Genomic DNA, 25,691 nt, shown 5'->3' on the forward strand with positions numbered 1-25,691 from the left:
AGACGAACTTACAGTTTTGTTTTGCCACACAATATGGGTTCAGATGACTTACTCAAAGGTAGTTCAGCCATGGATGAAAGCACAGGAGAGCATTAGTTATTTATTTCCCCCCTCCCACGTTCTTCCCTGGCACAGGACTCCAAACAGCAACTCACTGACCCCAAGACCAGCTCCTTTGGCATGAAATAGGCCACATGCAAGCCACAGGCCTCATGAAACAGTAATGGGACAAATGAAATGACCAGAGCTCACCTTCACCTTTTCCAGGTCTGACCGTCCAGGCAGAGACTTCTGAGGGGTGTGGAAAGCCTGGGAGAACATGAGAGAACAAATTGAGACGCATGCAAAATTATTCATGATTCATTACACGTGGCGTACACATGGAAATCATCATTGTGCAGTTGCAATGAATTAGTGCCCAATAACCCTAGATACTTAATGTGCAATATTGCTTTAGATAAAATGCCTTTTTCACCTCATCATACCGCAGTATACTCGTGCATACCTGTCAACATTTCAGTCGTAAAATAAGATGGTATAATGATGACGATGTAGTGTGCATGGGGGGGGGGCTGTCTGGTGGTCAATATACAGTATACAGAGGACAATATACAGTAGGTGTGTCAGAGATGGGTGTGAATTAGCGGGAAAGAAATGTAAATGGAGACAACATTGTAGGCAGGAGGATGGATGGGTGTGGAGTGGGTGATCACCTTCTTTGCCTGCTGGATCTCCTCTGTGGACTTAGACCTGCTCTTCACAGGATGTCTCTGGGGAGAGGTGGACTTAAGAAGAGACAGAAAGACCAGTTTAAAGCTGTGAGGTTAGGAACAATATCCTATTAAAAGGAGTTCTACAATGATGTAAAATGATAGAATTCCACACAATTACAGGACACCGAGTTTTCTTCGGAAAGACCCTCTGGAATAAGTCCCCAGATGGTAGTATCTGAGAAGGTGGAGATGTGTGTTCTGACTTACCTTCTGTTCCATGGCTGGACTGTAGTGTCGGATAATGACCAATTCTGAAGTCTGATGTCAGGTAAGGGGAGAACACTTCAACAGTGTGATCTAGGTGGAGATTGACGAGAGAGAGAGAGAGAAAGAGAGAGAGAGAGAGAGAGAGAGAGAGAGAGAGAGAGAGAGAGAGAGAGAGAGAGAGAGAGAGAGAGAGAGAGAGAGAGAGAGAGAGAGAGAGAATATATTAAAAAGGATTGCATTTGCGTCATTGCAATGTTCTGTATTATCATCAACTTTAGTATACTGGAGCAGGGGTTCCCAACCTTTACCATGATACGGCCCCCTTTAATGATTCCAGTCAAGACCTAGCCTGGGCGAAAGCCAACTGTACGTGTGGAGCCAAAATCATACAGTCACAGTAGATCCTCCATCAGCGATGCAATAGAATAGATTATTATAATGTAGTTATTGATGTGAATTTTGCATAAATTGTATTTATTCTGCTTTACTTTAGTTAAGCTTATTTATCTTATTCAATTATTTATTTTGTTTGGCCATACCTTTCCTGGCATTCTGACGCAGCCCCCTAAGCATCCCCTCTCCAGGGTCCCCGGCCCCCACTTCTAAGACCACTGTACCAGAGCCAGCACAGCAATCTCACCACTAGAGGGCATGTGTGGTCTTTACAGAGTACAGTCTCCAAAGAAAGAAGCAGGATCTTATTCACTCTGGTGACAACTATGATTTATACGAGGTGCTACTCTAGAGGAGTAACGAAGACTCCCCCATCCCTCCGCCCCCAACAACACCATGCTAAACAGTTTCCTGGTCCTTGTTACCAGCTCTTCTCGTTAATGTATGTGCCCTGCTATGCCCTTACTTGGTGATCTGGAGGGGAGAGAGAGAGAGAGAGAAAGAGAGAGAGAGAGAGAGAGAGAGAGAGAGAGAGAGAGACAGAGACAGAGACAGAGACAGAGACAGAGACAGAGAGAGACAGAGAGAGAGAGAGAGAGAGAGAGAGAGAGAGAGAGAGAGACAGAGACAGAGACAGAGAGAGAGACAGAGAGAGAGCCCTTGTGACCAAGCGGTGATGTCAGCAGCGTGGTCCTCCTGTTCACAGTTGGGGCCTCCCCTCCCACGTCCCCCACCTGCCGGCAGTCTGGCTATGCAATATGCATCAGAACAGCCATGAGGAAGAGGAGCAGGAGGAGGAGGAAGAGGATGGGGTGGGGGAGGAGGAGGAAGAAGAGGAGCAGGAGGAGGAAGAGGAAGAAGAGGAGGAGGGAGAGGAGGAGGAAGAAGAAGAAGAAGAGGAGGAGGAAGAGGAGAAGAAAAAGGAAGAGGAGGAGGTGGAAGAAGAAGAAGAGAAGGAAGAAGAGGAGCAGGAGGAGGAAGAGGAAGCAGAAGAGGAAGAGGAGTAGAGGGGGAGGAAGAAGAAGAGGAGGAGGAGGATGTGGAGGAGGGAGAAGAGGAGCCGGAGGAGGACGATGATGATGAGGAGGAAGATGAAGAGGAGCAGGAGGAGGAGGAGGAGGAGGAGGAGGAGGAAAAAGAGGAGCAGGAGGAGGAGGAGGGAGGGGAGGAAGAGGAAGTGGAGGAGGGAGAAGAGGAGGAGGAGGAAGTGGAGGAGGAAGAGGAGGAGGCAGATGAAGAGGAGGAAGAAGATGATGATGAAGGAAGATGAAGAGGAGGAGGAGGCCTGTGCTAGGGACACACGACTTAATCAAACATCACACAGGACAGAAAGAAAGACATTAACTAGGAACTATCGTCATGGTCCTGGTCCTTCTTTGCTCTTGGTCACACGCTGTTTGTCTGAGGTATGATGACTCAATCGGACTTGCGTTTGAGACTGAAAAAAGGTATTTCTAGTAGCGGAGTCAGACTTGAACAGAATGTCCTTGGGTCCTATGGTGACGCATAAAACTGGTGCAGAGCAGGGTGCATGCGACTACGCAATGGTCTACGAATACTCCCACTTACTGTATGGTGACCTCATGTTGTGTCCATACAGTGACACAGTAACATAGAATAGATAGTTACACAATGTCTACAACACTGAATAGATAGTTACACTTGACTACTTGACGTAATATGTTACATTTTTGAAAACTCTCAATTTATTTACATACATAGGCCAGGAGATTATTGTAATCAGTGATTGATGCTAGTGTGACAGTGCCCGTTGTTCTCAGGGAGAAGGTGAGTAAAGCTCATCGTGCTTTATCACAGAATGGGAGTATTCCAGGGGACTAGTGTGGCTCTGTTTGTCTGTGGTGAATTTGAGCAGGTCTGGCAGGGATTCATGGGTGGCGCACAACATGGTAATCGGCTGGCAACACACACACGCACGCACGCACGCACACGCACACACACACACACACACAGACGCGTACGCACACACAACATGGTCTCAGCTGGCAACACACACACACACATACGCACACACACACACACACACGCACAAGCGCGCACACACACACACACACACACACACGCACAAGCGTGCACACACACACACACACACACACACACACACACACACACACACACACACACACACACACACACACACACACACACACACACACACACACACACACACACACAATGGTCTCGGCTGGCATGGCCTGGCCTAGCAGGGGGCTTTGCACGGAGGGGAGCCACACAGAGATCATGCCACCATGGAAACACTGGAGTGATCCAGCAGAAATAACCGGAGCCGACAGTCCATTCACTGCTACACGCACAGACACAGACAGACCTACACAAACGCGCGCACGCACGCATGCACACACACTCTGCACAAACACACACACGCATGCACGCACGCATGCACGCACGCATGCACATCAAAGATGATCCATGAGGAACTCTCAGACACATTCTGACAATGTGTACATGACAATATTGTAAAAGTCACACCCTGTCTTCATGAGTATTTGACAAACATTACCAGGTCGATGCTCTGAGGTTTCTGCCTGACTGAACTAAAAGCAAACTCCAAAGCCCCACACTGGTACGGATATATCACAGCAGCATCCTTAGAAACCACTGTCCTTTTCTTTTTTTTCTTTCTCCCTTTTTTTTCTCATGCTGCAAGAGAGGGAAGAGAGTGCAGTGCTGGCATCACTATATTCCTCCATGGGACTGTGGCCAGGGCTTGGATGGGCCTGAAAGTAGTCTCCCACTTAATACATGCTATGTAATGACAACACCCCCCGTTGTTTGATTGTCCTTTAACTTAAATACATAATTTACAATTTAAATGTAATATTTATTTAACACATTTTATTCATCACATACAAGTATGTTATTATGTTAATTATAACATAATATGAAAAAAAAATGATGAAAAAAATAGGGAGGGCAATGCCAGGGTCTTTTTTGTTGGCCCCTGTCCATTCCCTGCACACCATAGATACTATGGGTTTGTATAACACATTTAACTGAGAGTGACCAGTTGATTCTGGTTTAAATGGGCTTTGTCTTATTGTCATTCTTACAGTACATATTAGGGCTTTTTGACCTTTTTTGACAGTACGGTGGAGGAGAAACAGGAAATAAATGGGGAGAGAGAGAGACGGGGAACGGTCGGCAAATGACCCAGGCTGTAATCAAACCCTGGTCGCCGGCGTAGTAACCCAGTGCCCTACCATTAGGCCATGGCAGGGCCTATTGTTCTTGTTAAATGAAAAACATGATTTAGTTCGATAGTAATTGGCTACAGAAACAGCAATGTCCTGGCTCCCAAGAAACTATGGAAATGTCCCAGATTTTCATCTTCATAATAATCTCGGAGTGCAGCAGCAATGTTTTTGTATGCTTTCCCAACTCCTTCAGAGTTGAACAAGTACTAGGACTGTAACGATACACTCAACTCACCATTCGGTTTGTATCGATTCATGACCTACGGTTCGATACACCCCACGATTTCCCATTTGCCAACATTATAAACTTCATGAATAAAATCTATGATAGTTTATATGTAGGCTACAAGAGGCTACTAATAATTTTAAAAACTTTCTATATAATAATGATGATGCTTGTAAGCACTATCACTTCATATATCATGTGGTTGTTTTCTGGGCTGATGGGTGTCAAAACGTTAAAAGGGCACATCACGATACAGCCTCCTTGTATCGCGATACAGTATCGTGACTCTGTGTATCACGATTTCTCGGTTTGATACAATATCGTTACAGCCCTAACAAGTACAGTATGTTTTTCCCATTTTTCAAACCCATTCAGTCAATCTCTAAATCTGGGAAAGCTTAAATAAATAATTTAAGTTACTGAAGTGCTACTGCCAAAACTGGAGATCCCACTATAGTGCCAGATCCAGAGACTGTGTGCGCTGATTCAAACACTCAAATTTTCAACTACATGAACCTTTGTTAGGTGTTTCTATACTATGGCTAACAATGTTTCTTAAATGGCTGAGGCCTATGTCTGGTTTGCACATGCTAAATTCATAATTCATGTCTTTATACAGAGTGATCACTCCATTATAATTCATAATGATGGCAATAATTTATCTCATCTTCCACTGTCACCAGATGGTTTGACAAAGCTTTAATAGATGCAGTCAGGGCCACTGACAGCTTTGGCCAGGCCAAGGACAGGCACCATCAATACAGTACATACATAAGCTACAATCCCAATTCTGGGGGCCCCTCTTCCTGGGCCTGGGACAACTGACCCATTTGTACTCCCCCTGTTGGCTTCCCTGGATGCAGTCTTCAGATTCTTTTAGTAGCGCCTGTTCAGAGATATTCTATAGAGATATGCCAACATAATAGGTTTCTATGGGCACCTAACGCGACCATGTTCCGGTCTGCCTAAAGGGGCGTGTCATAATGCTCCTACAATGAATAGAACAGTCCTTAGGTCTGCCTAGGTCTGCCTAAGGGGGGCCATAATAGAACCAGGAAACAATGGGCCAATGGAACCTCTCTCTCTCTACTCTCTCTGGCCTGTTTGTGGCTCCAGGGGTGCCTGCCTGCCACCCAGGATGCGTTGCATTATGCAGTAGGATTGAGCCAGCATATCTGCCACATCACCAGGCACCAGGGGTCAGAAGCCACTGAGTTCCTCAACCTCCCTGCTCTCCTCAAGACATGTCTGCCCGCAATTCAAAACAACTATAAACTACAAGGACTCAGAATTTCCACTTGCAAAAGACATTAAGAATTCAAAACAAAATAATGTCAATGTGTGAGTGTCCATTATTGGTAACGCTTGGCGTCATATATAAGAAATGACAGTGACATAAAAGTGTAATAATGCAGTCATGCATCTGTCATAAACAGTTTACGACTGTTATCATTAAGTGAACAAGTGATCATTAATGTCAACTTTTCATGACCATAAAATGTTCATGACTTGTCCATGACTTGTGTTTTGACATTGTTGTGACCAGTGGCGTACAGTAGCAGCAAATTTTGGGCCCTATGTACAATCATCCCCCCACCCATAAATTGGACTGTGTGTGGGCCCCCTATGTACCCTGGCCCTGGTGACTCAGTCACACTTTACCCGCCTGAACGACACCCCTGGTTGTCATGTCGTGCGTAGGATCCCGGTGCCAAAGAAAGTGTTACTCCGTTATTATAGATTTTTCGGGATACACTCAACACCCTTTTCCTCCAGGCTAACAATTTTTGAAACAGTATTGAACATTACTTGGCCATTTCCTTTGCATTTGCATGTCAGACTCATACCAAATCTGTTCACATGGCCCCGGGTGACAAATATGACCAAAGATGAATGAGAAATTAGAGGCTCTCCATCCAGGCACACCCACTACTCTTCCATGCACACAATAGAACCAGACCAGGAAGCTATTAGGCTACACTTTCAGAACGGCACAGGGTAGATCAGCAGAAGAAAAAGGGAAGAGAATTTGACATGTGTATAAGGTTAGATATAGCTATTATTCTAGGACAGTGGAAAGAGTTTGTTAATTGTCCGGGATTTCCTCATTAAAATGAGATACATATCGCCAGTCGAGCCATTTGTACAATGTCAAAGCCGGAATGGTCTTTGTGATAAAACCTCAGCTCTGTGCCTCTCTTTTGCCTTCTAATAGACCAGGATGAGGAACCACGCCTGTGGCAAAGTGGTGGGTGTTATCTCATAGTTCAGTGGACACTGGTCTTGGCTCTGTTCAGCTCAAATGCAGATTCATCTCAGCTATTAGCATGGTGCCCCAGAGACCATCCAAATGGGCGGTCACTGAACAGCTACATCAGACACAAGTGGAGAAAAAAAGCATGTACTGGGAGGAGGGAGTATGCCATGCAGGGCCGCTGACAGCTTTGGCTGGGCCCGGGACAAAAGCATCTGAAAGGGCCCCAAATCCAATCGATACAATGTAATGAGGATCAAATTCTGGGCCCCCTCTCTCCCTGGGCCTGGGACAAGTGAACCCTTTGTCCCTCCCTGTCGGCTTCCCTGATGCCATGCCCATTGTGACATTAGCGAGCATTAACAAAGACACATTAATACACTGGCTGTATTTGGGGTTGCTGCACTTGGTCAAGTCTCAGTATGTGCTCAAAGAATTGGGTCAGCAGACTACCTCAATATACCAAATGACCAAGATCATTAGATCACTGGATTGTATTTTTCTGTCCTCCCTCCGAGATGACAATGCCAGCCAGGATTCATTGGGCTCAATTTGTGATGGAAAGAGTGGTTCAGGGGACCATGAGACAACATTGTCACACATGTATTGGCCACCACCAAGTACAGACCTTAAACCCACAAGATTCTTCTTTGGGATGTAACTACACGTAGAGTGGCCAGAGTCTCCCATCATCAAAGCAATATCTTGGTGCAAAATGAATGCAACACTGAATGGAAATAAATAAATCTTGAGACATTGTAGAACAATCTGACAATGCCACATGCAGCGGATGTGTGCCACAATCACAGCTAAAAGTGTTCCATAAATATATCAGAGTGTGGGCACAGATTTTGTTTTGGACAGGCAGTGTACTATATTACAATAGATAATGTGACTACTACAGAGATAGTGATGACGATTTTGATATTGTCTTTCTTCTTTCCGTCCTCTGTTTCTGTTCCCTTTTTCACAACCTTTGAATATATTCTGGTGTTATGCAGTGCCGCATTTGTAATCTTGATATCTTTTGTTATTAGTCAGTAGAGTACATCTCTTCCTCGACCTAGAGACAACCCCAACTCATTTCCAACTATAAATACAGCGTGGGTGTGAGATATTATATGATGACCCGGTTGTGAATCGAGAGCACTGAGTGCATGTCAAGTTGATGACACGAATGTCATTTTTGCACCACATCACCACATGTGATGGCCCATATGGCCAATGTGCCACCACCAACCCCCACACCCCATTTCCCCATCCCTCCTGACCGATGGATGGACACACATGGACCATGGAGCACATGCACTAAGCTACATGTACATGTACATGTACAGACACACGTGGGCGGGGTACAGTGACAGTGTCAATCATGTCTTGTTTGTGACACAATGTGTAATTTCCTTTCGAATGAGTCATTGCTAGCCCTCTTATACATTGTTCCCAGAAGATTGATTAGCTTGAAATCTCACCGTGTTCACGTGTTCACGGTCGACGCCCAACAAAAAGAGCTAAAACAAATGAATTAATAAAGTCCATAACTGTAATAATCCTCTATATTAATATTTTCATTTTTGCAATGACGCAAGAACCACAGTCAGCACAGAGGCCATAAGAGCTCCCAAAAGCAGTTCACACAATAAGCGTCAGAGAGCGCCTGCATAAGCAAGAATCAAGCAGACCTTTGGGACAGTATGGATAATCATAATAACCAGCCACCAGAATGTGCCTGCTAAGCTAAATGCATTTCAATAGGAGCGTCTCCAAGTTATTGTGCATTTAAAACAGGAGTCCATCTGCAGCATGCCTTATTAACTGCCCAAGGAACGCTTTTAATGTTTAAAGCAATCAGCTGGGAGCATGTTGTATGGAAGAACATTATAATAAATCAAATTCAAGCTCATAGCAATGAGACCAACATCCATCCATAATATTCGTCCATACTATTCTGTAATATAATGTGTTTTCCATTCGTGTAGCAGTCAGTTTTCAGCGCCAAATGATGTGCTGCACTCATTGCCCCCTGTGGAGTGATGACTGGGCGTGAGTGGGCAGGGTGGATCACTGACAGGTAAGCGCCTAGAGTAGGTGAACGCACCATCAGACATCAGTGGCCACTGAACACGAGCCAACAGCCACTCCTGCAGCTCAAAAATCTGCCATGGCCTATTTTCACTCCCAGTCTCATTCCCTCTTTCGTATAAACAGAGTGTCTCGGAGACACATCTCTCTCTCTCTCTCTCTCTCTCTTTCTTTCTTCACACTCACACACACACACACACACACACACACACACACACACACACACACACACACACACACTCACACACACACACACAAAATCTCCCCTATCAAACACACACACGCACGCACACACACACGCACGCATGCACAGAGTGCACTGTCTGAAACTGCCTGGGGACTACATGGGTGGGGACAGGCTTTTGTGCCGCTTCCTTTCCTCACAGTTATAATACTGGCACAAAAAAACCTCCAGAGCTAGTGGTACCCACCGCATACCCAGTGCTACTAAAAACTGCCGATTGTTCTTGGGCTCAGTGATGCTCGTCATCGCACCACCACCTGGCATTTCTGAGCCTGGCAAAAAAAAAATCTATAGTAAGCACCTGGGCACCAGTGAATGATCAAGGCAATGCTACTCTATGCAGACATGACACTAACTAGAGAAGGGGAAAAGGCAAGGTGGGCGTTTGTCTTACCTTCTCTTCTCTGCCTCTCTTTTTTTATTCCTCCCTCTTCTGCTCTCTCCGGCGTGTGGATGAGCTTCTGATGTGTGTGCTCCCTCTCTTTCTCTCTTGCGCTCTCTCTGTTCGTCTTCCTCTCACCGGTGCCCAGTTCTCCCTTCCTTCCTCGCTTCCTCGCTCGCCTCCTCCCACCCTCCCCCTCGTGGTCTTTCTGTCTCTCTTTCTCACACGCAACCACACGGAAGCTACCTTCCTTGTATCCTCCACCCATTCATAAATGTATACCACATGACAGCAACAGACTGCACAAATACACACTGCTCATGAAATGCAAGAAGTGTGGTTGCTTGCTTCCTTGTGCGCACGCACGCACACACACGCACACACACACACACACACACACACACACACACACGGTCTCTTTATTCCCTGAAATACACATGCATACTCAATGCCTCTATACTTTTATTGTGCATGGATGCACACATGCACGCACAGCACACCCATACCCACTCAGACATCTGTGGTAGTGGCAACCTTGGGGTGTGGCGCATGGATTAGAAAGACACAGCATGACCAATCACAGCCTGTCTGGGCTCTGTTATGTTCTGTGTTCAGACACCACAGGTTTGATAAATGGACAGGAGACAAGATTCTGTGCATCACAGGGAGAGGATGGATGTGGTACACAATATGTCCTTTTACAAGGCAAAGGCACCGTGGCTCTTCACTCCCTCATCAGAGGGCTGTATTCTGAACGACAAATTACTGCACATTACCCAGTGCATTATTATGCTAGTCACAAACACACACACACACACATAATGTACTGCTGCCAGAGGGGGAATAACAAAATAAAAAGCGAGGGGATTCGACATGTCCCCCTCCTACTTTGCACTGTGGCTGTTACTGCTTAGATAGAATCAAACTACTGATAATTTGCATGCGACGTCATGCATTCTCGCAAATGTGTGGCAGTAGGGCGGAAGTACTGTACAGTATTTATGAAGGGACCTCTAGGCAACTCGTAACATTACTCAGATCACTGATAAACTAAATATCATTGACACCCATCGATATAATTTAAAAGAATAAATATATTAAATAAATATATCACTAATAAGCGACAGGTGACTGAGAAGAAGAAGGTAGACTAATAAGAAGACAATGTGCATTTTTATTCCTCACATAAGTACTGTAGCATGTTCTGTTCTTTAGGGGGCAGTAAGTGTACAACCTCTCCAGAGGTAGATGTATGTAGAGACATTATTAATGTATTAAGGTACTAAGGTATTTCATTTTTCAAACATGGAGTGACAACAGTGAAAACTCACAGCACACATTAAAACCCAACAACAGGGCCCACATCACCAAATTCAGCTTTCCAGATATTTTTTTTTCAAAACACGAATTTCCACACTACAAAATGATCCTTCTTCAAGCAAACAAGTAAACAAACAAACAAACAATTTAATGATCTCTCAGCCATCTCTTCAGATAAGGCATCTGTACACTACTTGACCACATCAAGGACTATGCTACATAATACATACCTATCCACAAGGCTTACTGTACATGACAAAACAATAATGGGGGCCACCTCAATACTACTGGCTTTACAAGTTCATTTGGCAGAAAGTTCAAGAGATGTTGGCACATACAAGAATTACATTCAAAATAAGCAATTTTTCCACATTCAGTGAAGAAATAAATACAGTGAGCCAGAATGAGACTGTACAGCATATGGAAATAGCAATAAATATGAATTGTTGAAGATCCTTTAACCCCTTCTGTCTGCCCAGTCCAGCAACGTAAAGGTTTGTGTGTGAATTCAATTCATGGAATGTGTAAAAGTTAGCGCTGGGAAGTCACAGTGCAAATCCATCGCAGCATTTGACATACTGGCAAGCCTCTCCCACATTTCATCTCCCAACGTGTGGATACTCCTTTTCATTCTCCACCTCAAATAATGTTCTTGTGCACACACACACACACACACACACTGTACAGTTCATGTCTTTAGGGCATTGTTGGAATTGGTCATGATCCTGACGCTTTTGGCTTTGAGCAATTAGTACCGTCCGTCACAGAGTTGGAGCTTTGGGCCTTGGCTCCATCCCCCACCCTTGCTCCCTCCGTGGAGCTCTGCGTTAGGCTGCTGCCCTCTGGATCTCCGGTGCTCTCGGCCTCCTCAGGCAGCTGAAGGAACTGTGGCACCACCAGATGTTCCTTCCTCAGCAGGCCTCTCTGGTCCTCCACACGGCAGCTCTGGGCCCTGGACAGCAGGTCCAGCAGACCTGAGGGACCAGGAGAGGGAGGATGTCTTAACTGATAGAACAGATATTTATCAGACGGCTGGGATTCTTTTTTTACAGCCGTCAAAATAATTGGAAATTACTAGAACTCTTTGGAGCTTAGAGATAGTTCAGCTGCCAACCAAAATGGCTTCTAGAGTTCGGTGCAAGATGAAACGTCTTCAAGAGAAGTCCAATTGCTTATAATACATCTACTTCGAAGACATTCCCTCATAGTTGTCAAAGCTCAAAAGCCTTATTTGAATAGGACTGACCCTGTGGTATAGGGTGAGGATGCAGGCAGGCAGGAAGAGAGAGAGAGAGAGAGAGAGAGAGAGAGAGAGAGAGAGAGAGAGAGAGAGAGAGAGAGAGAGAGAGAGAGAGAGAGAGAGGAGGGAGAGGGAGAGGGAGAGGGAGAGGGAGAGAGAGAGGGAGAGAGAGAGAGAGAGAGAGAGAGAGAGAGAACCTGGGTACCTCTGCCACAGCATGTGGTGTTAACGAGTGTATGAATTGTTAATGACAGAATATCGATAGGATTCACATACTGTAGATGAATGGTGTGAAGAGGTGGTCAAAGGGAAGAAGGAAGTGTTTGTGGTGGAGACGACAGCAAGAAAGAGTATAAGGAGACATGGAGAGGAGAGGATGAAAGGGTAGGCCCATAGAAAACATAAAAGGCCCCTAGAAAACATAAAAGGCCCCTAGAACATAGTAGGCCCATGGAAAACAATAATAGAAGATTAAACGGGGCAGAATTACCAACATGAAGGAGTTGTTTCAAAGTGAAGTTTAAAAGAGATAAGCTGTAAGCAGAGGAGACAGCTAAGCTCGGAAGGATTTTGTAAGAAATAAGGGTTTAAGAAAAAGATTACAAGAAAACAAGAATAGAACACACCATTTGTGAAGATGTGGCACAGAAAAGGGAAGGATTAATCAAGGAAAAAATAGGGCTGTAACGATACAGTTCATATTCATATTCTTTGCACCCTCAACTATGCTACTAAATTGCTGCTCCTTGACCACTGGACTGCAATGGACTATGTTGGACTGCACTGTGTGTAGTACAGTATAGCCTTGACTTATTTGTATTCTACCATTTTATTATTGTTATTGTTGTCTTCTATTCTTCCCCTTCTTGTTAAATGTTCAATGTTAAATGTTCAATGCCAAATGTTAAATCATTTATTACTCTATCACTTATTGTAGCCTACTGGTTATCACTGGTCCATCACTGTCACTCACCAATGTTAAATGCTCAGTGTTATTTACTTCACCACTTTACTGGTATTGGACCATCACTGTTACTTGTCCTGTCTTGCACTTGATGTCAGTCTGTAAATGTCAGTCCTGTGTATGTCTATGTCCTTCATGGTATAGAGAGGAAACGTAATTTCAATGTCCTTGTATGACCTGTGCATATGAAGAAACTGACAATAAAAGTTGACTTGACATCATGATTTTTGACTTATGGCTTGATACTCCCCACGATTTTTAAATGTATCTTTTAAAATACATTAATTGGCTTATTTCACACTGGCCAATTGTTTTCTCAACTGACAGAACTTTGAAAGGGTGCATCACGATACTGCCTTCTTGTGCCGCGATACAGTATTGTGACTCCGTGTACTGCAATTTCTCGGTTCGATACAAAATTGTTACAGCCCTAGAAAACATAAATGAACAGTTTTCCTGCAACTGGCAGAGAGATCAGAGGTGTTCGCTCACCATCCATTTCATGGGCTCTCCTAGGTCTTGGCGAGGTTTTCTCGATGGCTTCTGGTGGACTCCTCAGACTCTCTGTATTCCCTGTGCAGCAACATTATGTTTGTGTTTATTAGGCACTTCTCATAGAATGGACAAAGCAATTAATACTACATACAATTTTTGACTTTAGAGAGAGCACATACAGTACAAATAACAGTTTTAGTGTATACTCAGACTATTCCATGAGCACTTAAGCAAATTTTACCCACAGCACAACACAAATGTTTGACCCAACAGAAACCTTGAAGAGATAAATAGTTCAAGAAGCCTGCATATCTGCTCAAGTCGATATTCATATCAGATTTAAAAAGATCATGAATTAAAATTGTAGGTAAAAAAAGTTTGATCTAACAATTCTTCGTGTTCAACACCAAACTCTTTCATGTGCAGAGATTGTGAATCCACGTGGCCCCTTTCTCAGCTGGCAGGATAATAGGACCTTCTAGAAGAGACTTGCCAGGTTCCCAGCCCCTCCTGAAGGCTGAGAGCCTGATCCAAAGTGAAGCTAGCTTTTTCATCATGGCACACTGAGTGTGAATCCCTGAACTCGCGCTGACACAGCACAACAACAACGGAGACACACTGAGACAGCCCCAGTGGGGCTATAAACACAGGGGCAGGGCTGGACTGGTAATATGGCAAACGGGGCATATTCCTGGTGGGCAGACGGTCCACGGGGACCAATGCTGTTTTTTTGTTTGCTTGTTTGTTTGTATTCCTTGGAGGGCGGCCCTCAATTGAGATAGGGCAGCCCATTAGTCAATCTTTAATATTCTGTAGACAGTGAACTGAGCAACAAAATACCAATAACATTGCAGAAAAGCAGGGGGCTGGGGTGAGGGGCAGGTCTATGAATACAAAATGCCTGGGTTGTTTTTTGATTCCAGGCCAGCCCTGCACATGGACATACAGCTATGCCCATGAAAGGCTCTGCCAATTCCGATCCTTAATATAGCATTTTGTTCATTCATTCAAAACGAGTGGTTACTACCCTCATGTCATGTGAAAAAAAAAATCACAAAAAGGAGAAGAGAGAAAATCATCACATCCTCCATGTAGAGATGTAAGCCTAACAGTCACTGTAGAGTTGCAGTGACGAGAAGAATAAATATCAGTGCAGAAAAAAGTAGTGCCTGTGTGTGTGTGTGTGTGTGTGTGTGTGTGTGTGTGTGTGTGTGTGTGTGTGTGTGTGTGTGTGTGTGGTGTTCACCTTCGATGCGATCAAGGCATATCGTCTTGTTGGCCAGTCGGAAGACAGTGCTGCTCATTTTCAGTGGTTGCTGTGATCCACTCTAGGAGACATATTTGAATTTAAATCATTTGATTTGATATTAGCTGCTAGCTTTTATAATGAAAAGGACATATATGACCATTCTAAAACCGGTTGAGAAAAAAAAATAACAGAGAGAGCGGCAAGCATGAAAACAATTGTGAGGACCCCTCCATTACATTGTAGACAACCCAGAAAAGAGGCTTAATGTGTGAAATGCACTTCAAACCAGGGGAACGTTTTTCATTCGAGGGGCCACTTCAAATTCCTCCAAGGGCCGTAAAAGTCCTCTGAGGACCGTACTATGAACAGAAACCAGCCTTTCCCCCTGTACTTTATGCCTATATTGAAGGCAGCCACCTGTAAAACAGACTCCACCTTCTCTAGGTCCCCTGAATATAACTTAATTGTACTGAAACTGTCATTTCTAAGATTCCCTTACAAAATATTTCATATTTCATGTGAATATAATATAATGTGAATAACATCATATCGGGGGGCGGATAAAACGGCCAGGAGGGCAGTAAACGGCCCTCCAGACACAAGTTGCCCACCCCTGCTTTAAACACTTTGTGCACTCAATGAGGGGGAAACCAGGCATTGCATGACACATATGCACAGTCTCTCACCATGGTGATGATGGCATCCTGGGGCTGGAGATTGTGCTTCTGTAGGAGGTTGGCAAGGGCATCGCGTAGGGTTTTGCTGGACTTCACTATAATGGCCACGGTTTTACCAGCGAACTTCACCTCCACCCTAACGACACAACAACAATACACATCCAATATCACATCAGTGTCAAGGCGTGGGGATTGACACATTGTAATTTTTGCAGTGCGTGTGTGTGACAGACACTTACGCAAGCGTCACCCGGATTTCCAGAGACACCTGCTGATCACTCAGCACCGAGCTGTCCTGCTCCAGTGACAGCGGTTGCTATGGCAACAGGAAAATAAATATTTAAGCCTTCGGCAACTGATAAACAAGTTAAAAAGGAAATGGTATTTTTTTGTAAGACATAAATATCCACAAACTTCCCCTCACACACTCACAAACACAGTCTCTGCCTCTCTAACACACTCCTACCCACACAACCCACAAACACTTGAAATAAAAATAACCTGTATGACTAATCTAGTCTGACCAGAGACCAACAAGTATCTGTCTGCTTAAACTAATGAAAGTGAAATGATTTAATGTGCCGTTTTTTTTCTTCTTCACAAAACGACTTGATAACCATTTATTAATCTCCAAAAAGCTTCCAAGTGGGTTAGAATATTTTATAGCAGACATAAGTCAAGCAGAATCACCCGTACACCAACTTCTACCAAACTATTAGTGACACCATGAGGACCTATACAGCAGCACAGCGATATGATTAGGAAAAAATGATTAGGATTTAAAAAAAAAAAAAAAAAAAAGACTCAGAATGCTTATCTTTTTCTACAGACATCAGTGAAAGATATCCCAAAAAACCCTAATTAGAGCCATCTAATGAATGATATAATTGAAATTCGAAACAAATATATTAGTAGAGTCCCAATATTGACCCTGAGGAAATTAAGGTGTGCACGCAGCCTACACACTGCACACATCTGCACACATATAGTGCATAGGCTACAGCCATTCAACAGATCTCAATGTGCAATATCATTTGTGGAGCAGCTCAAGAGTCACAGAGCTCACTGCCCATGACACTGACCTTGTCGTTGCCGTGGAGGTAGACGATGACGTCTTTGAGAGGAAAGCCCCGTTTATCACACAGGCCGGCCAGCATGTCCCTCAGTGGGCAGCCAGGTTTGGTGGGCACCAGGCTACCTGTGCCATCCGGCAGGTGCACGTAGCAGTAGCGTTCCCCTTTCCCCGAAATGGAGCCCGAGCCACCGCCCGCAATCAGGTCCGCATCCCATAAACTGGCCCGTCCGTTCTGCTGAAGAATAAAATAGTGCATTGTAAGTAATGACTACAGTTTTTTATTTAAAAAAGGTGCACTATGTAGTATTTTCATCAGTTAATTTCCATAGGTTACTAAGCACTGTACAGGGTTACAAACCTTCACTGAGGCATGCCCTTTCTCTGAATAATAATAAATCCTTGATTACTGAAAGATGGTGATCCAAATCCATAAACAAAACAAACAAAGTAAGTTTTTAAGCACACGATTCAAAATTTGAATACCAATACTGAAGATGTCTAATTGCTTTAGCGTACTGCATTGATATTCGACCCTTAACAGTTGATGGATCACTCACCTCTGATTTGTTGTGCAGGTAGCCCAACTCTACACTACTGGTGGACTTGACTGAAATCGTGGACTCATTGCGGGTTATGGCGACTCTCTGGAAGGACACATCTGCTAGAGATTGAAGGAAGATCAATCAATCAATCAAAATTACTTATATAGCAAATTATAATACATACAGTAATTGTCATTCAATGTGCTAGATTAGAAAAAGAGAAAAGAGAAGAAACTGAACTGAAAAAAAACTATATTGTGTTATATATGGTAGATAATTAACCATCACCAAAGGCAGATGAGAATAAAGCTTGTTTTTAATTTCTTTCAAAAACAAGATACTGCTGGGGTGGTTCTCATTTGGACAGGAAGCCGTTTCCAGCATTTATCAGCATAATGACTTTTCACCATTTCACCTCGTCAAAACTTGACCCTAGGCACAACCAGAAGAGGAGATTCTGAGGACCTATTACAATGATATCGCTCAAGCATATCTCCAATATATTTAGGGCCCAAGCCATTTAGTGACTTATGAACTATCAGAAGAGCCAGTGCAAAGACCTAAGAAATGGCGTGATGTGGTCTCTTCTTTGCTTCAGCTAGAATTCTTGCTGCAGCATTTTGGATTAGTTGCGCCTACCTGAGTGACCTTTGGGGGAGACCTACAAGTTGGGTATACACAATGTGTGTAGGAATGTAATTCTTGGACATGCCCAAAAAAGTGAAATGAGTTCTAATGATTATGGATAACAGCTGATACTTCTGAAAAGTGTCACCGCAGAACTGAATGTGAAAGTTTACATGAATGTTCATGTAACTCTTACCTCCCCATGACCCCCTTTTCTCCAGTCTCTTCTTGCGGTTAGCCTTACTCTCTGAAGCACTCAGCCTGGCCTCCCAGTCCTTAGCACATGGAAAGGAGATTGTTGGAAGAGGGCAGTAAATGATGCTACAGTCACATGATGATGATGACGACGATCAAGATTATATTTTCCATTCAAGACCAAAGCCGCCCAACTGCCCCCAGTCCACCGGATCTCATAAACAAGGCTTCGGTTTTAAAAATACATCACAAAATGCCCCCACCCATGCATGTTTCAATCAAGACTGAGAGAGTGAACTCTGGAACATGTACAAAAATACAGCCCAAGAGGAAATCTGACTGTAATATGTGCCACACACAAAAACTGGTACATTGTGATATCCAAATTACACTGAACTGAAGCCTTTATACAGAGGTCTGGCCTTTGATGCACACTGTACCTTCTTTCGGTTGCTGGTCGGCGTGACGCACTCCCTGGAGCCCTTGCTGTTGAGGGTGGGCAGCCCCTTTCCCTCCACGCTAGCCAGCATGCAACTCTGGTAGAGAGGGGAGCGGACGAACCGGGCATAGCTATCCAGCTTCATCAGCTTATAGATCTGAAAAGGCAAATGCACAAAGTCGAGCCCTTACCGTAAGCCCATGAGGAAACCAGGCCAGTGTGACACACAGGAACAGTCACATAGGCATACACACACAGTGGTGTGAAAACATGCACATTGACATAGACACATACGCATCTGAAAAATGGCACATACACATGTACACAATTCCTCCTTCTCCCTCGAACATAACAGATACACAAAGCAGCGCACATTGTTTTTATTAAAACATGCAGAGTAACTGAGAAAAATGTAGTGGGTAGGATTTGAGACTTCAACCATTTTTGCAGTCGATGCATTACTACGAGTTACATGACCACAAGCCATGGCAGTACCTGGTCTTGGGCTTTCTGAAACATGTCCGTCGTGGGCCGATCGAGGGCACTGGCGTCCACGCGGGCCCTGTCATCGATGTTGACGGCATGAAAGGAACAGTCAGAGAGATGGGTGTCGTAGATCAAACGGGCTTCCTTCTTCAGCTGTTGAGAAAAGAGGAAACGCCATGCCAGATGCAGCCGAGGTGACACCACTTGAAACCCTCAAGAGGTTAACCCACGTATAGTGTTCTCGCTGCCGGAAACCTTCACCTTAACGTTCGCCTCTTTTAAAGCCCCCGGATTGGTATTTTGTAGGGTTGCTTATGAACTTGACGTGTTGTCAAAGGCATCTGAACAACGGAATCTCCTACATGTCCACAACTAATTATTTCAGGAGATGCTAGTTTTGAGGATTTTTAGTGTGGTCCCTTTCCTTAATCTTCCTGGTAGAGACTAATAAAAAAACCTAACCCAACCTAACATTTCACTGACATGTTCTGAAAATCTTAAACTATGGAAAAGTGGCCTTCCTATTGTTCTAGGAAGCTTACCTTCATAGAATACTGGGGTGCATTTCTCGAAAGCGTAGTAGCTAACTATGGTAGCTACTTTGTTGGTTGCAGTAAAATTTCCCATTGGCAACTATCCAAGTGGCTAACTGCGAACAACTACACTTTTGAGAAATGCCACCCCTGTACAGAACAACACAAAAATCATCTACCAGGTATATTGGCTGACAAGCAGAAAGACACTTGTTAGGTGAATAGGCAGAGAAGACGAAAAACACATGTCAGGGTTTTTACTTCCTGAAGCTGGGATTGACATCTCTGGCAGTGATACAAAGGGTGAAACAGCAAAAGTTTTGACAAAATGATGTACATACAAATGCATATGGTCCAAACTTGCATGTCTTATCATATACCTTACAGTTGATTTGGCAAGATGAACATCACACCATTTACGACTGCAGCTGTAATTTGTGACACACCTTTTTTTGTAATGAGAAAATAAAACTATTTCGTACCTCATCCACCTGGCTCGCTGGAATCTTCCGGTACTTCTCGCAGGCTTGCCAAAAGAGGATGTTCTCCGCACTCACCTCGGATTTCAGGAAAGCCTGGGGGATACATGATAATGCATGATTCACATTCAGACAGAATGACACACGATAAAGTCCAACATACGTAGGCAATGAGATGTAAACTCTGAAGATGCGTGATTAATTACCCGTCATCATCATACCACTATTGCTCCACAGCTATGACAAAAAAGTGAGAAAAAAACAGCTGAGCTGATGCTTGTGGTGCTTGTGAACTTTGAACAGTAGAGGAATTGCAAAAGCTCCCGCGTTGCATCAGGAGTACATCCACATGACTCACCCACTGATGGGTTTGGCTGGATTGACCCTGTAAACTCCAGTCACCGACACACACCACATCACATATCAATCCCATGTTTCCGTTATAAAGCATGTGTGCAAGCTCAGACACACCAGATCCAGGTCACATGTCCATCCCACATTTTCTTCATTTTTAAAGTTATGGTTTAGACTTTAATGCTTTTATTCATTTTGAAGACAGGACAGTTCGAGTGTGTGACAGGAAATGAGTGGGTGAGAGAGTGGGGTGGGATCGGCAAAGGGTTGCCGGCCTAATGGTACAATGTCTTAGCTCATTGAGCCATCACCCCCCCTCCATCCCACATTTTCAGAGGAACTGCCCTCCTACTCCCTTCCATCCCACACATTCTTTTAAAAAGTCCAGACTTGTTACTTTTATTTCGTATTAGGCTTTCTAAATAACTCTATTCTTCCCTCCTTATCTTTTGATCGCATATCTTTGGTTCTGAAAGGTACTTCATGAAGGAACATGCCATTGAACCTTCCCCCAACTTCATCCTGGCATTTAGCCATCCAGCAGATCCAGAGCAACTCAAGTACAGACAGACTTTCTGTCACTCATCAATGTGGTGTGTGTGAGAGTGTGTGTGTGTGTGTGTGTGTGTACATACACAATTCCAGATCATGAGTGCACACACAAAGTAACTATGGTGTGTTGAGGGGTCTTGCTTACTGTAAGCTACTTTTCTCCTGTTGATGTTGGACTCCTGTGTGTGCTCGCTGTAAACGTGGTCTGAGTTTGTGAATGAACACGAGCATAACTTCTACCACTCACTCTCAGTGAAACCAAAGAAAAAGTGATGAATTGATGGCCTTTACTTACTGTGAAGTACTCGACGCCTGTTGAATCCTCCAGGAGCTTGTCAAAGCCCACAGCCCAGCTCACTACCCTGCTGGCCGGGCCCTCGCTGCTCTGCACCCCACTGGTCGAGCCCCCGAGGCTGTGACTGCTGCAGCCACCAGACAACCTGGACATGTTCAACTCTTATAGGGGGAGGGGGGAACAGAGAGAGAGAGAGAGAGAGAGAGAGAGAGAGAGAGAGAGAGAGAGAGAGAGAGAGAGAGAGAGAGAGAGAGAGAGAGAGAGAGAGAGAGAGACAGACAGACAGACAGACAGACACAGAGAGAGAGAGAGAGAGAGAGAGAGAGAGAGAGAGAGAGAGAGAGACAGACAGAGACAGAGACAGAGACATCATCGACAAAAACAAAACAAGACTACTTCAAACACATGTAAACACCAAGAGACAAAACAGAATTTCTTTCATATGCTAGCACAAAGTACAAAACACAAGCGCAATCTAAAAAAGAGAAAATAAATAAAATCTCAGTAGACACCTGTAGACTTACGCTATAGTAACACATTACAAAGGGCTGCCAGACCAGCCTACAGATTGTACTTCTATGGAAGTGATACTTTACATGCCAAGACGAATGCTACTGTAGGTGTGCTGAACTGTGATATAACAGCAATTGTGTTGTGGCAATATTTGGCTCTCCTCTGTTATTTTAGAAAAATCAGTCTTACCTCCATCCGACACAGCCGGGGTCTGTCAAAAGAAAACAAACAAGACATATCAAGGGGGTATACTACAATAAAACACTTGGTTCAAACCTGAAAAAGAGCCCTTTGCCATTTGTTTAGCAAAGAACATTATGTCTTGATGCTTCCAAATAGTTTTACAACTACTGTTCCTCTGGGGTTAAATAATTCAGGTTTATCATCACCTATCAAGATTGACCCTGAATCCACAAAACCGTTAACAACCAAACTGCAACTAAGATTTGATATTGGAACTGTGCACTGAACTTGCTGCATCCTTTCACTTTTCAAGTCTTGACAGTCTTGCACAGGAAATGGGTACGCTGACAAAATAATTTTTCATTCAGGTCTGAGGATGTGGCATACAGCTGTGTGCAAATGGGCCCGTTCAAGTAAATCCAACAAACACTGCTCGACTTAGTACCCAACAGGTTAATACTACAGAACATGGCCTGCATGGTTTCACATCTAGATTCTCAGACACAAATCAAAACCAAATCTCAAAATAATCATAATCATAAAGAGCCAGTCACAAATCTCAGATAACCAAGGCCTGTAGTACAACATCACATGTACAATGTCTACGTAGCTCAATGTCTTTTAGACGAAGACGTTTCTGTTAGAAACAGGCTTTTTTGTTTACAATAAGTGTTACCCAGGTGTTGACATACAGCAGACATGTAAGCATTTCAGTTCCTGAGATATTTACACACCAATAGTAGTGCAGAAAACAATCCAACATCCAAAAGAGACCATGTCACAGCAGGCACATCGTCAAAGTCCAGAGCAAAGCCAACTCTACATATGGGAATCATGTTTCCCATGGATAACATCTTAATCCACTTTCAGATGCTAGGTTTTTAAACATCACATAATGAATGATAAGATTGGATTTAGGGTGGTCAGAGCACCGGTCAGTACCCTTAACAATGCATCATGCTGCTTACAACGTAAATGAAGTTCCACCTGTCACAATCTACACCTCAGCCATCCTCAACATCCTTCTCACCACCAGACCCAAAACCTCAACTAGGAGTTTTGAACTCACCATATGTCCCGGCGGGACCTCAAGGCTTTTCACCGTCTTAGACATGGCCAAGTGTGTATCAGATGAAGCAACCCCACCAACAACACTTGACTCACTTCAGCCCTGCCTGCCTGCCTGTCTCACACACACGGACACTGACACACACACCCTGCATCAAAAGACTCTCACACCCTCCCGGAGTCATTTCGAGTCATTTCCTGCCATCCTTCCTGCTTGCGACACACAAGAGGAAGTGTGGTGGTTACTATGGTTGTGAGGTCTACTCCTCTCAACGTCAGACAAAAACACAAGTGTCACAGACAGAGTCGAAGACACAGTAGGCCCATATCTGACTGACACTACACTTGGACCATTGAAATGGATATTCAAGGAAGCTGTGGTGGGATAGTGTGAGGAGTGTTTTCTTAGTAATGTGTTACAAGCTCAATACACTCATCCAAAGCTCACTGATGCTTCAATTGAGGAAGACATCTGACCCAAACTGCTCCGGATGCTTCACGTGTGTAACAGGTTGTGAGTGTGTGTGTGTGTGTGTGTGAAGAATCGCTCTCTAATCATAGAAGGATCACAGTCAAATACAGAGAAAGATGTTCACTCAACCAAAATCTTCCCTGTTCCATTTATGCTGCCCTAATTGTTCAATTGGCTTAAAAATGTAGGTAAACTATTGTCAACATAGTTTGTTAATTGTGTTCAGTGACACTGCCTCTGTACAGCATGGTTGGGAAGCGGTTGGCGTAGGCCTATCTGCCAAAGTATGATATTCAATTCAATTCAATTCCAATTTATTATAGTGTGGCATCACCATAGTATGGTCTCAGAACACTTTACAAATGCATGATTAATATTACATAAAATATTGAATAAAATATAAGATGATCAAACAAAAATGACATAAGTAGAAAATAATTGATCAGAGTCAAAAATCACATGTTCAATATATCGGGGAGACCCGTGGCATGTGGTGCGCATCGAATCGAGCCAGGTTGGTGGGGGGAGTAATCAACCAGTGCTCTCCCCCATCCTCCTCCATGACTGAGGTACCCTGAGCATGGTACCGTCCCACCGCACTGCTCCCCATGGGGCGCCACTGAGGGCTGCCCCCTTGCACGGGTGAGGCATAAATGCAATTTCGTTGTGTGCAGTGTGCAGTGTTCACTTGTGTGCTGTGGAGTGCTGTGTCACAATGACAATGGGAGTTGGAGCTTCCCAATGGGCTTTTCACTTTTTTCACTTTCACCCTTTGCCAAAACCCACCCTTATTAATAACAATCACATCTCATCCCTTACAGGAAAATTCAACGCGGAAACCTAGGGCAATTGGAGTCACCCACGCGCTACAACATGTAGGCTTAATTCTTAACTTGTCCTGACTCCTAACCTTGCTGTAATTTCAGCGCTCAATCAACAGTAGGGCTTCTTTACATGCACTCAATGTAACTTCAAACCTACAAAACACAAAAACCGTTTGTCACTTACCTTTGGAGTAGAATGGGGTGCTTTTCGGACACAGATGTTTGGTCTGCACTCACTAAGTTTTCGGCATACCAGTCCCAATCGAGATATTAGTTTGTCGATAGTTGTTAGGGTAACCATCCTGTTAAAACACGAACAAATAAATGTATCTTAGCCTAATTAACCCCCTGCACGGTGCGTGTTGGCGTTGCTGTGCGTTTTGCGTAATGAGCAGCCTGGCGCATTGTTGGAGGGTGATCTAGAGAAAAGCCAGGCCACTGTTCCCAAATCCAACTCACCTAGACTACTAATAATTTCACTAATTTGTCACACCTCATTTGGGAGCACGTCATCTATCACAAAGGTAAACTCTTCTCCAGGGTGATAGGCTTTTTCGACGGGCCAGTTATGTTTGAGAAAACTGAGTGACGTGCTAGACTACCTGAACCACCCTGACCCCGCCCTATCATAAACCATAACATGTTGATGATGAGCAAGCAGGCAATAGCCTACAGAGATTCTGGGCAATACGTTCTCTTTAAAAAAAATCCAACATTCCAGGTTACACGATATTAGAGTAATGCGCGCCAGTAGGTACTAGATGACTTCAGCTCGCCAGGGGGGAAATGGCTCAACAGTGACATCTAGTGGCCAGATCCACTATGAATCATTTGATGACTTGATGTAGGCTACACTAGCATCTGCCTGTATCTTTAGCCTACATTTAAAGATATACACTACATTACCAAAAGTATTTGCTCACCCATCCAAATGATCATAATCAGGTGTCCAAATCATTTGGCCTGGCCAAAGGTGTATAAAATAAAGCACCTAGGCATGCATGCAGACTGTTTCTTCAAACATTGTGAAAGAATGGGTCACTCAAATTGTATTGTTGTCATTGCCACAAGAAGGCTATAGGACTATATTACCTACCTACATGTTACTATGTACTATGTTACCTACATGACTATATTACCTACCTACATGTAGACTGGTATAAAATCATCCACTCAAAGTCAACAAAGCCACTCTTGTATTGGTGACACAGTTGGGTGAGAACAGAGTTCCCTGGTATTTTCCAAGCAATGGCACACCAGTTCCCTCCATGATTTGCATTCTTATCTGCGTAATATATCTCTCTGGCGCTCT

General features: G+C 44.0%; 1 protein-coding gene and 1 long non-coding RNA gene across 6 annotated transcripts in view; both read right to left on the bottom strand.

Moving 5' to 3' along the window:
- LOC134438353 (uncharacterized) overlaps positions 1–780 on the bottom strand; it is a 1,149-nt gene extending 369 nt beyond the window's left edge. The window contains exons 1-2 of the long non-coding RNA XR_010032558.1: positions 714–780; positions 253–309 (exon numbers count right to left, since the gene is read on the bottom strand). This is a non-coding gene — a long non-coding RNA (uncharacterized LOC134438353). The remainder of the gene's footprint in view (positions 1–252; positions 310–713) is intronic.
- Positions 781–10,951: 10,171 nt separating this feature from the next.
- Positions 10,952–24,868, bottom strand: LOC134439352 (regulator of G-protein signaling 14-like). Of its 5 annotated transcripts, XM_063189259.1 has the most exons (15): positions 24,839–24,854; positions 24,564–24,681; positions 22,022–22,043; positions 21,320–21,480; positions 20,122–20,214; positions 19,116–19,259; positions 18,622–18,777; positions 18,183–18,261; positions 17,375–17,478; positions 16,825–17,052; positions 15,982–16,058; positions 15,752–15,878; positions 15,063–15,144; positions 13,814–13,894; positions 10,952–12,091 (listed from the first exon to the last, which is right to left on the bottom strand). In XM_063189259.1, the coding sequence occupies exons 2-15, from the start codon at positions 24,678–24,680 to the stop codon at positions 11,835–11,837; spliced, it is 1,728 nt and encodes a 575-aa protein (XP_063045329.1). In that variant the 5' UTR covers position 24,681; positions 24,839–24,854; the 3' UTR covers positions 10,952–11,834. The 5 variants fall into 5 exon arrangements, with proteins under 5 accessions (XP_063045329.1, XP_063045331.1, XP_063045330.1 ...); XM_063189261.1 differs by having other exon boundaries at positions 16,825–17,049; positions 24,564–24,868; XM_063189260.1 differs by having other exon boundaries at positions 17,375–17,475; positions 24,564–24,867.
- Positions 24,869–25,691: the final 823 nt, after the last annotated feature.

Source organism: Engraulis encrasicolus, chromosome 22, assembly GCF_034702125.1.
Source record: "Engraulis encrasicolus isolate BLACKSEA-1 chromosome 22, IST_EnEncr_1.0, whole genome shotgun sequence".
NCBI classification, from domain to species: Eukaryota; Metazoa; Chordata; class Actinopteri; order Clupeiformes; family Engraulidae; genus Engraulis; species Engraulis encrasicolus.

What these genes read in the sequence shown, in the direction of transcription:
- LOC134439352 (XM_063189258.1), bottom strand. Translation starts at nt 24,680, where the DNA reads ATGGTTACCCTAACAACTATCGACAAACTAATATCTCGATTGGGACTG. An exon ending in CAGGCGTCGAGTACTTCACA is followed by an intron (nt 20,215 to 21,319) that starts GTAAGTAAAGGC and finishes TGTATCCCCCAG; the next exon opens with GCTTTCCTGAAATCCGAGGT. An exon ending in GAAAAGGGGGTCATGGGGAG is followed by an intron (nt 17,479 to 18,182) that starts GTAAGAGTTACA and finishes TTCAATCTCTAG; the next exon opens with CAGATGTGTCCTTCCAGAGA.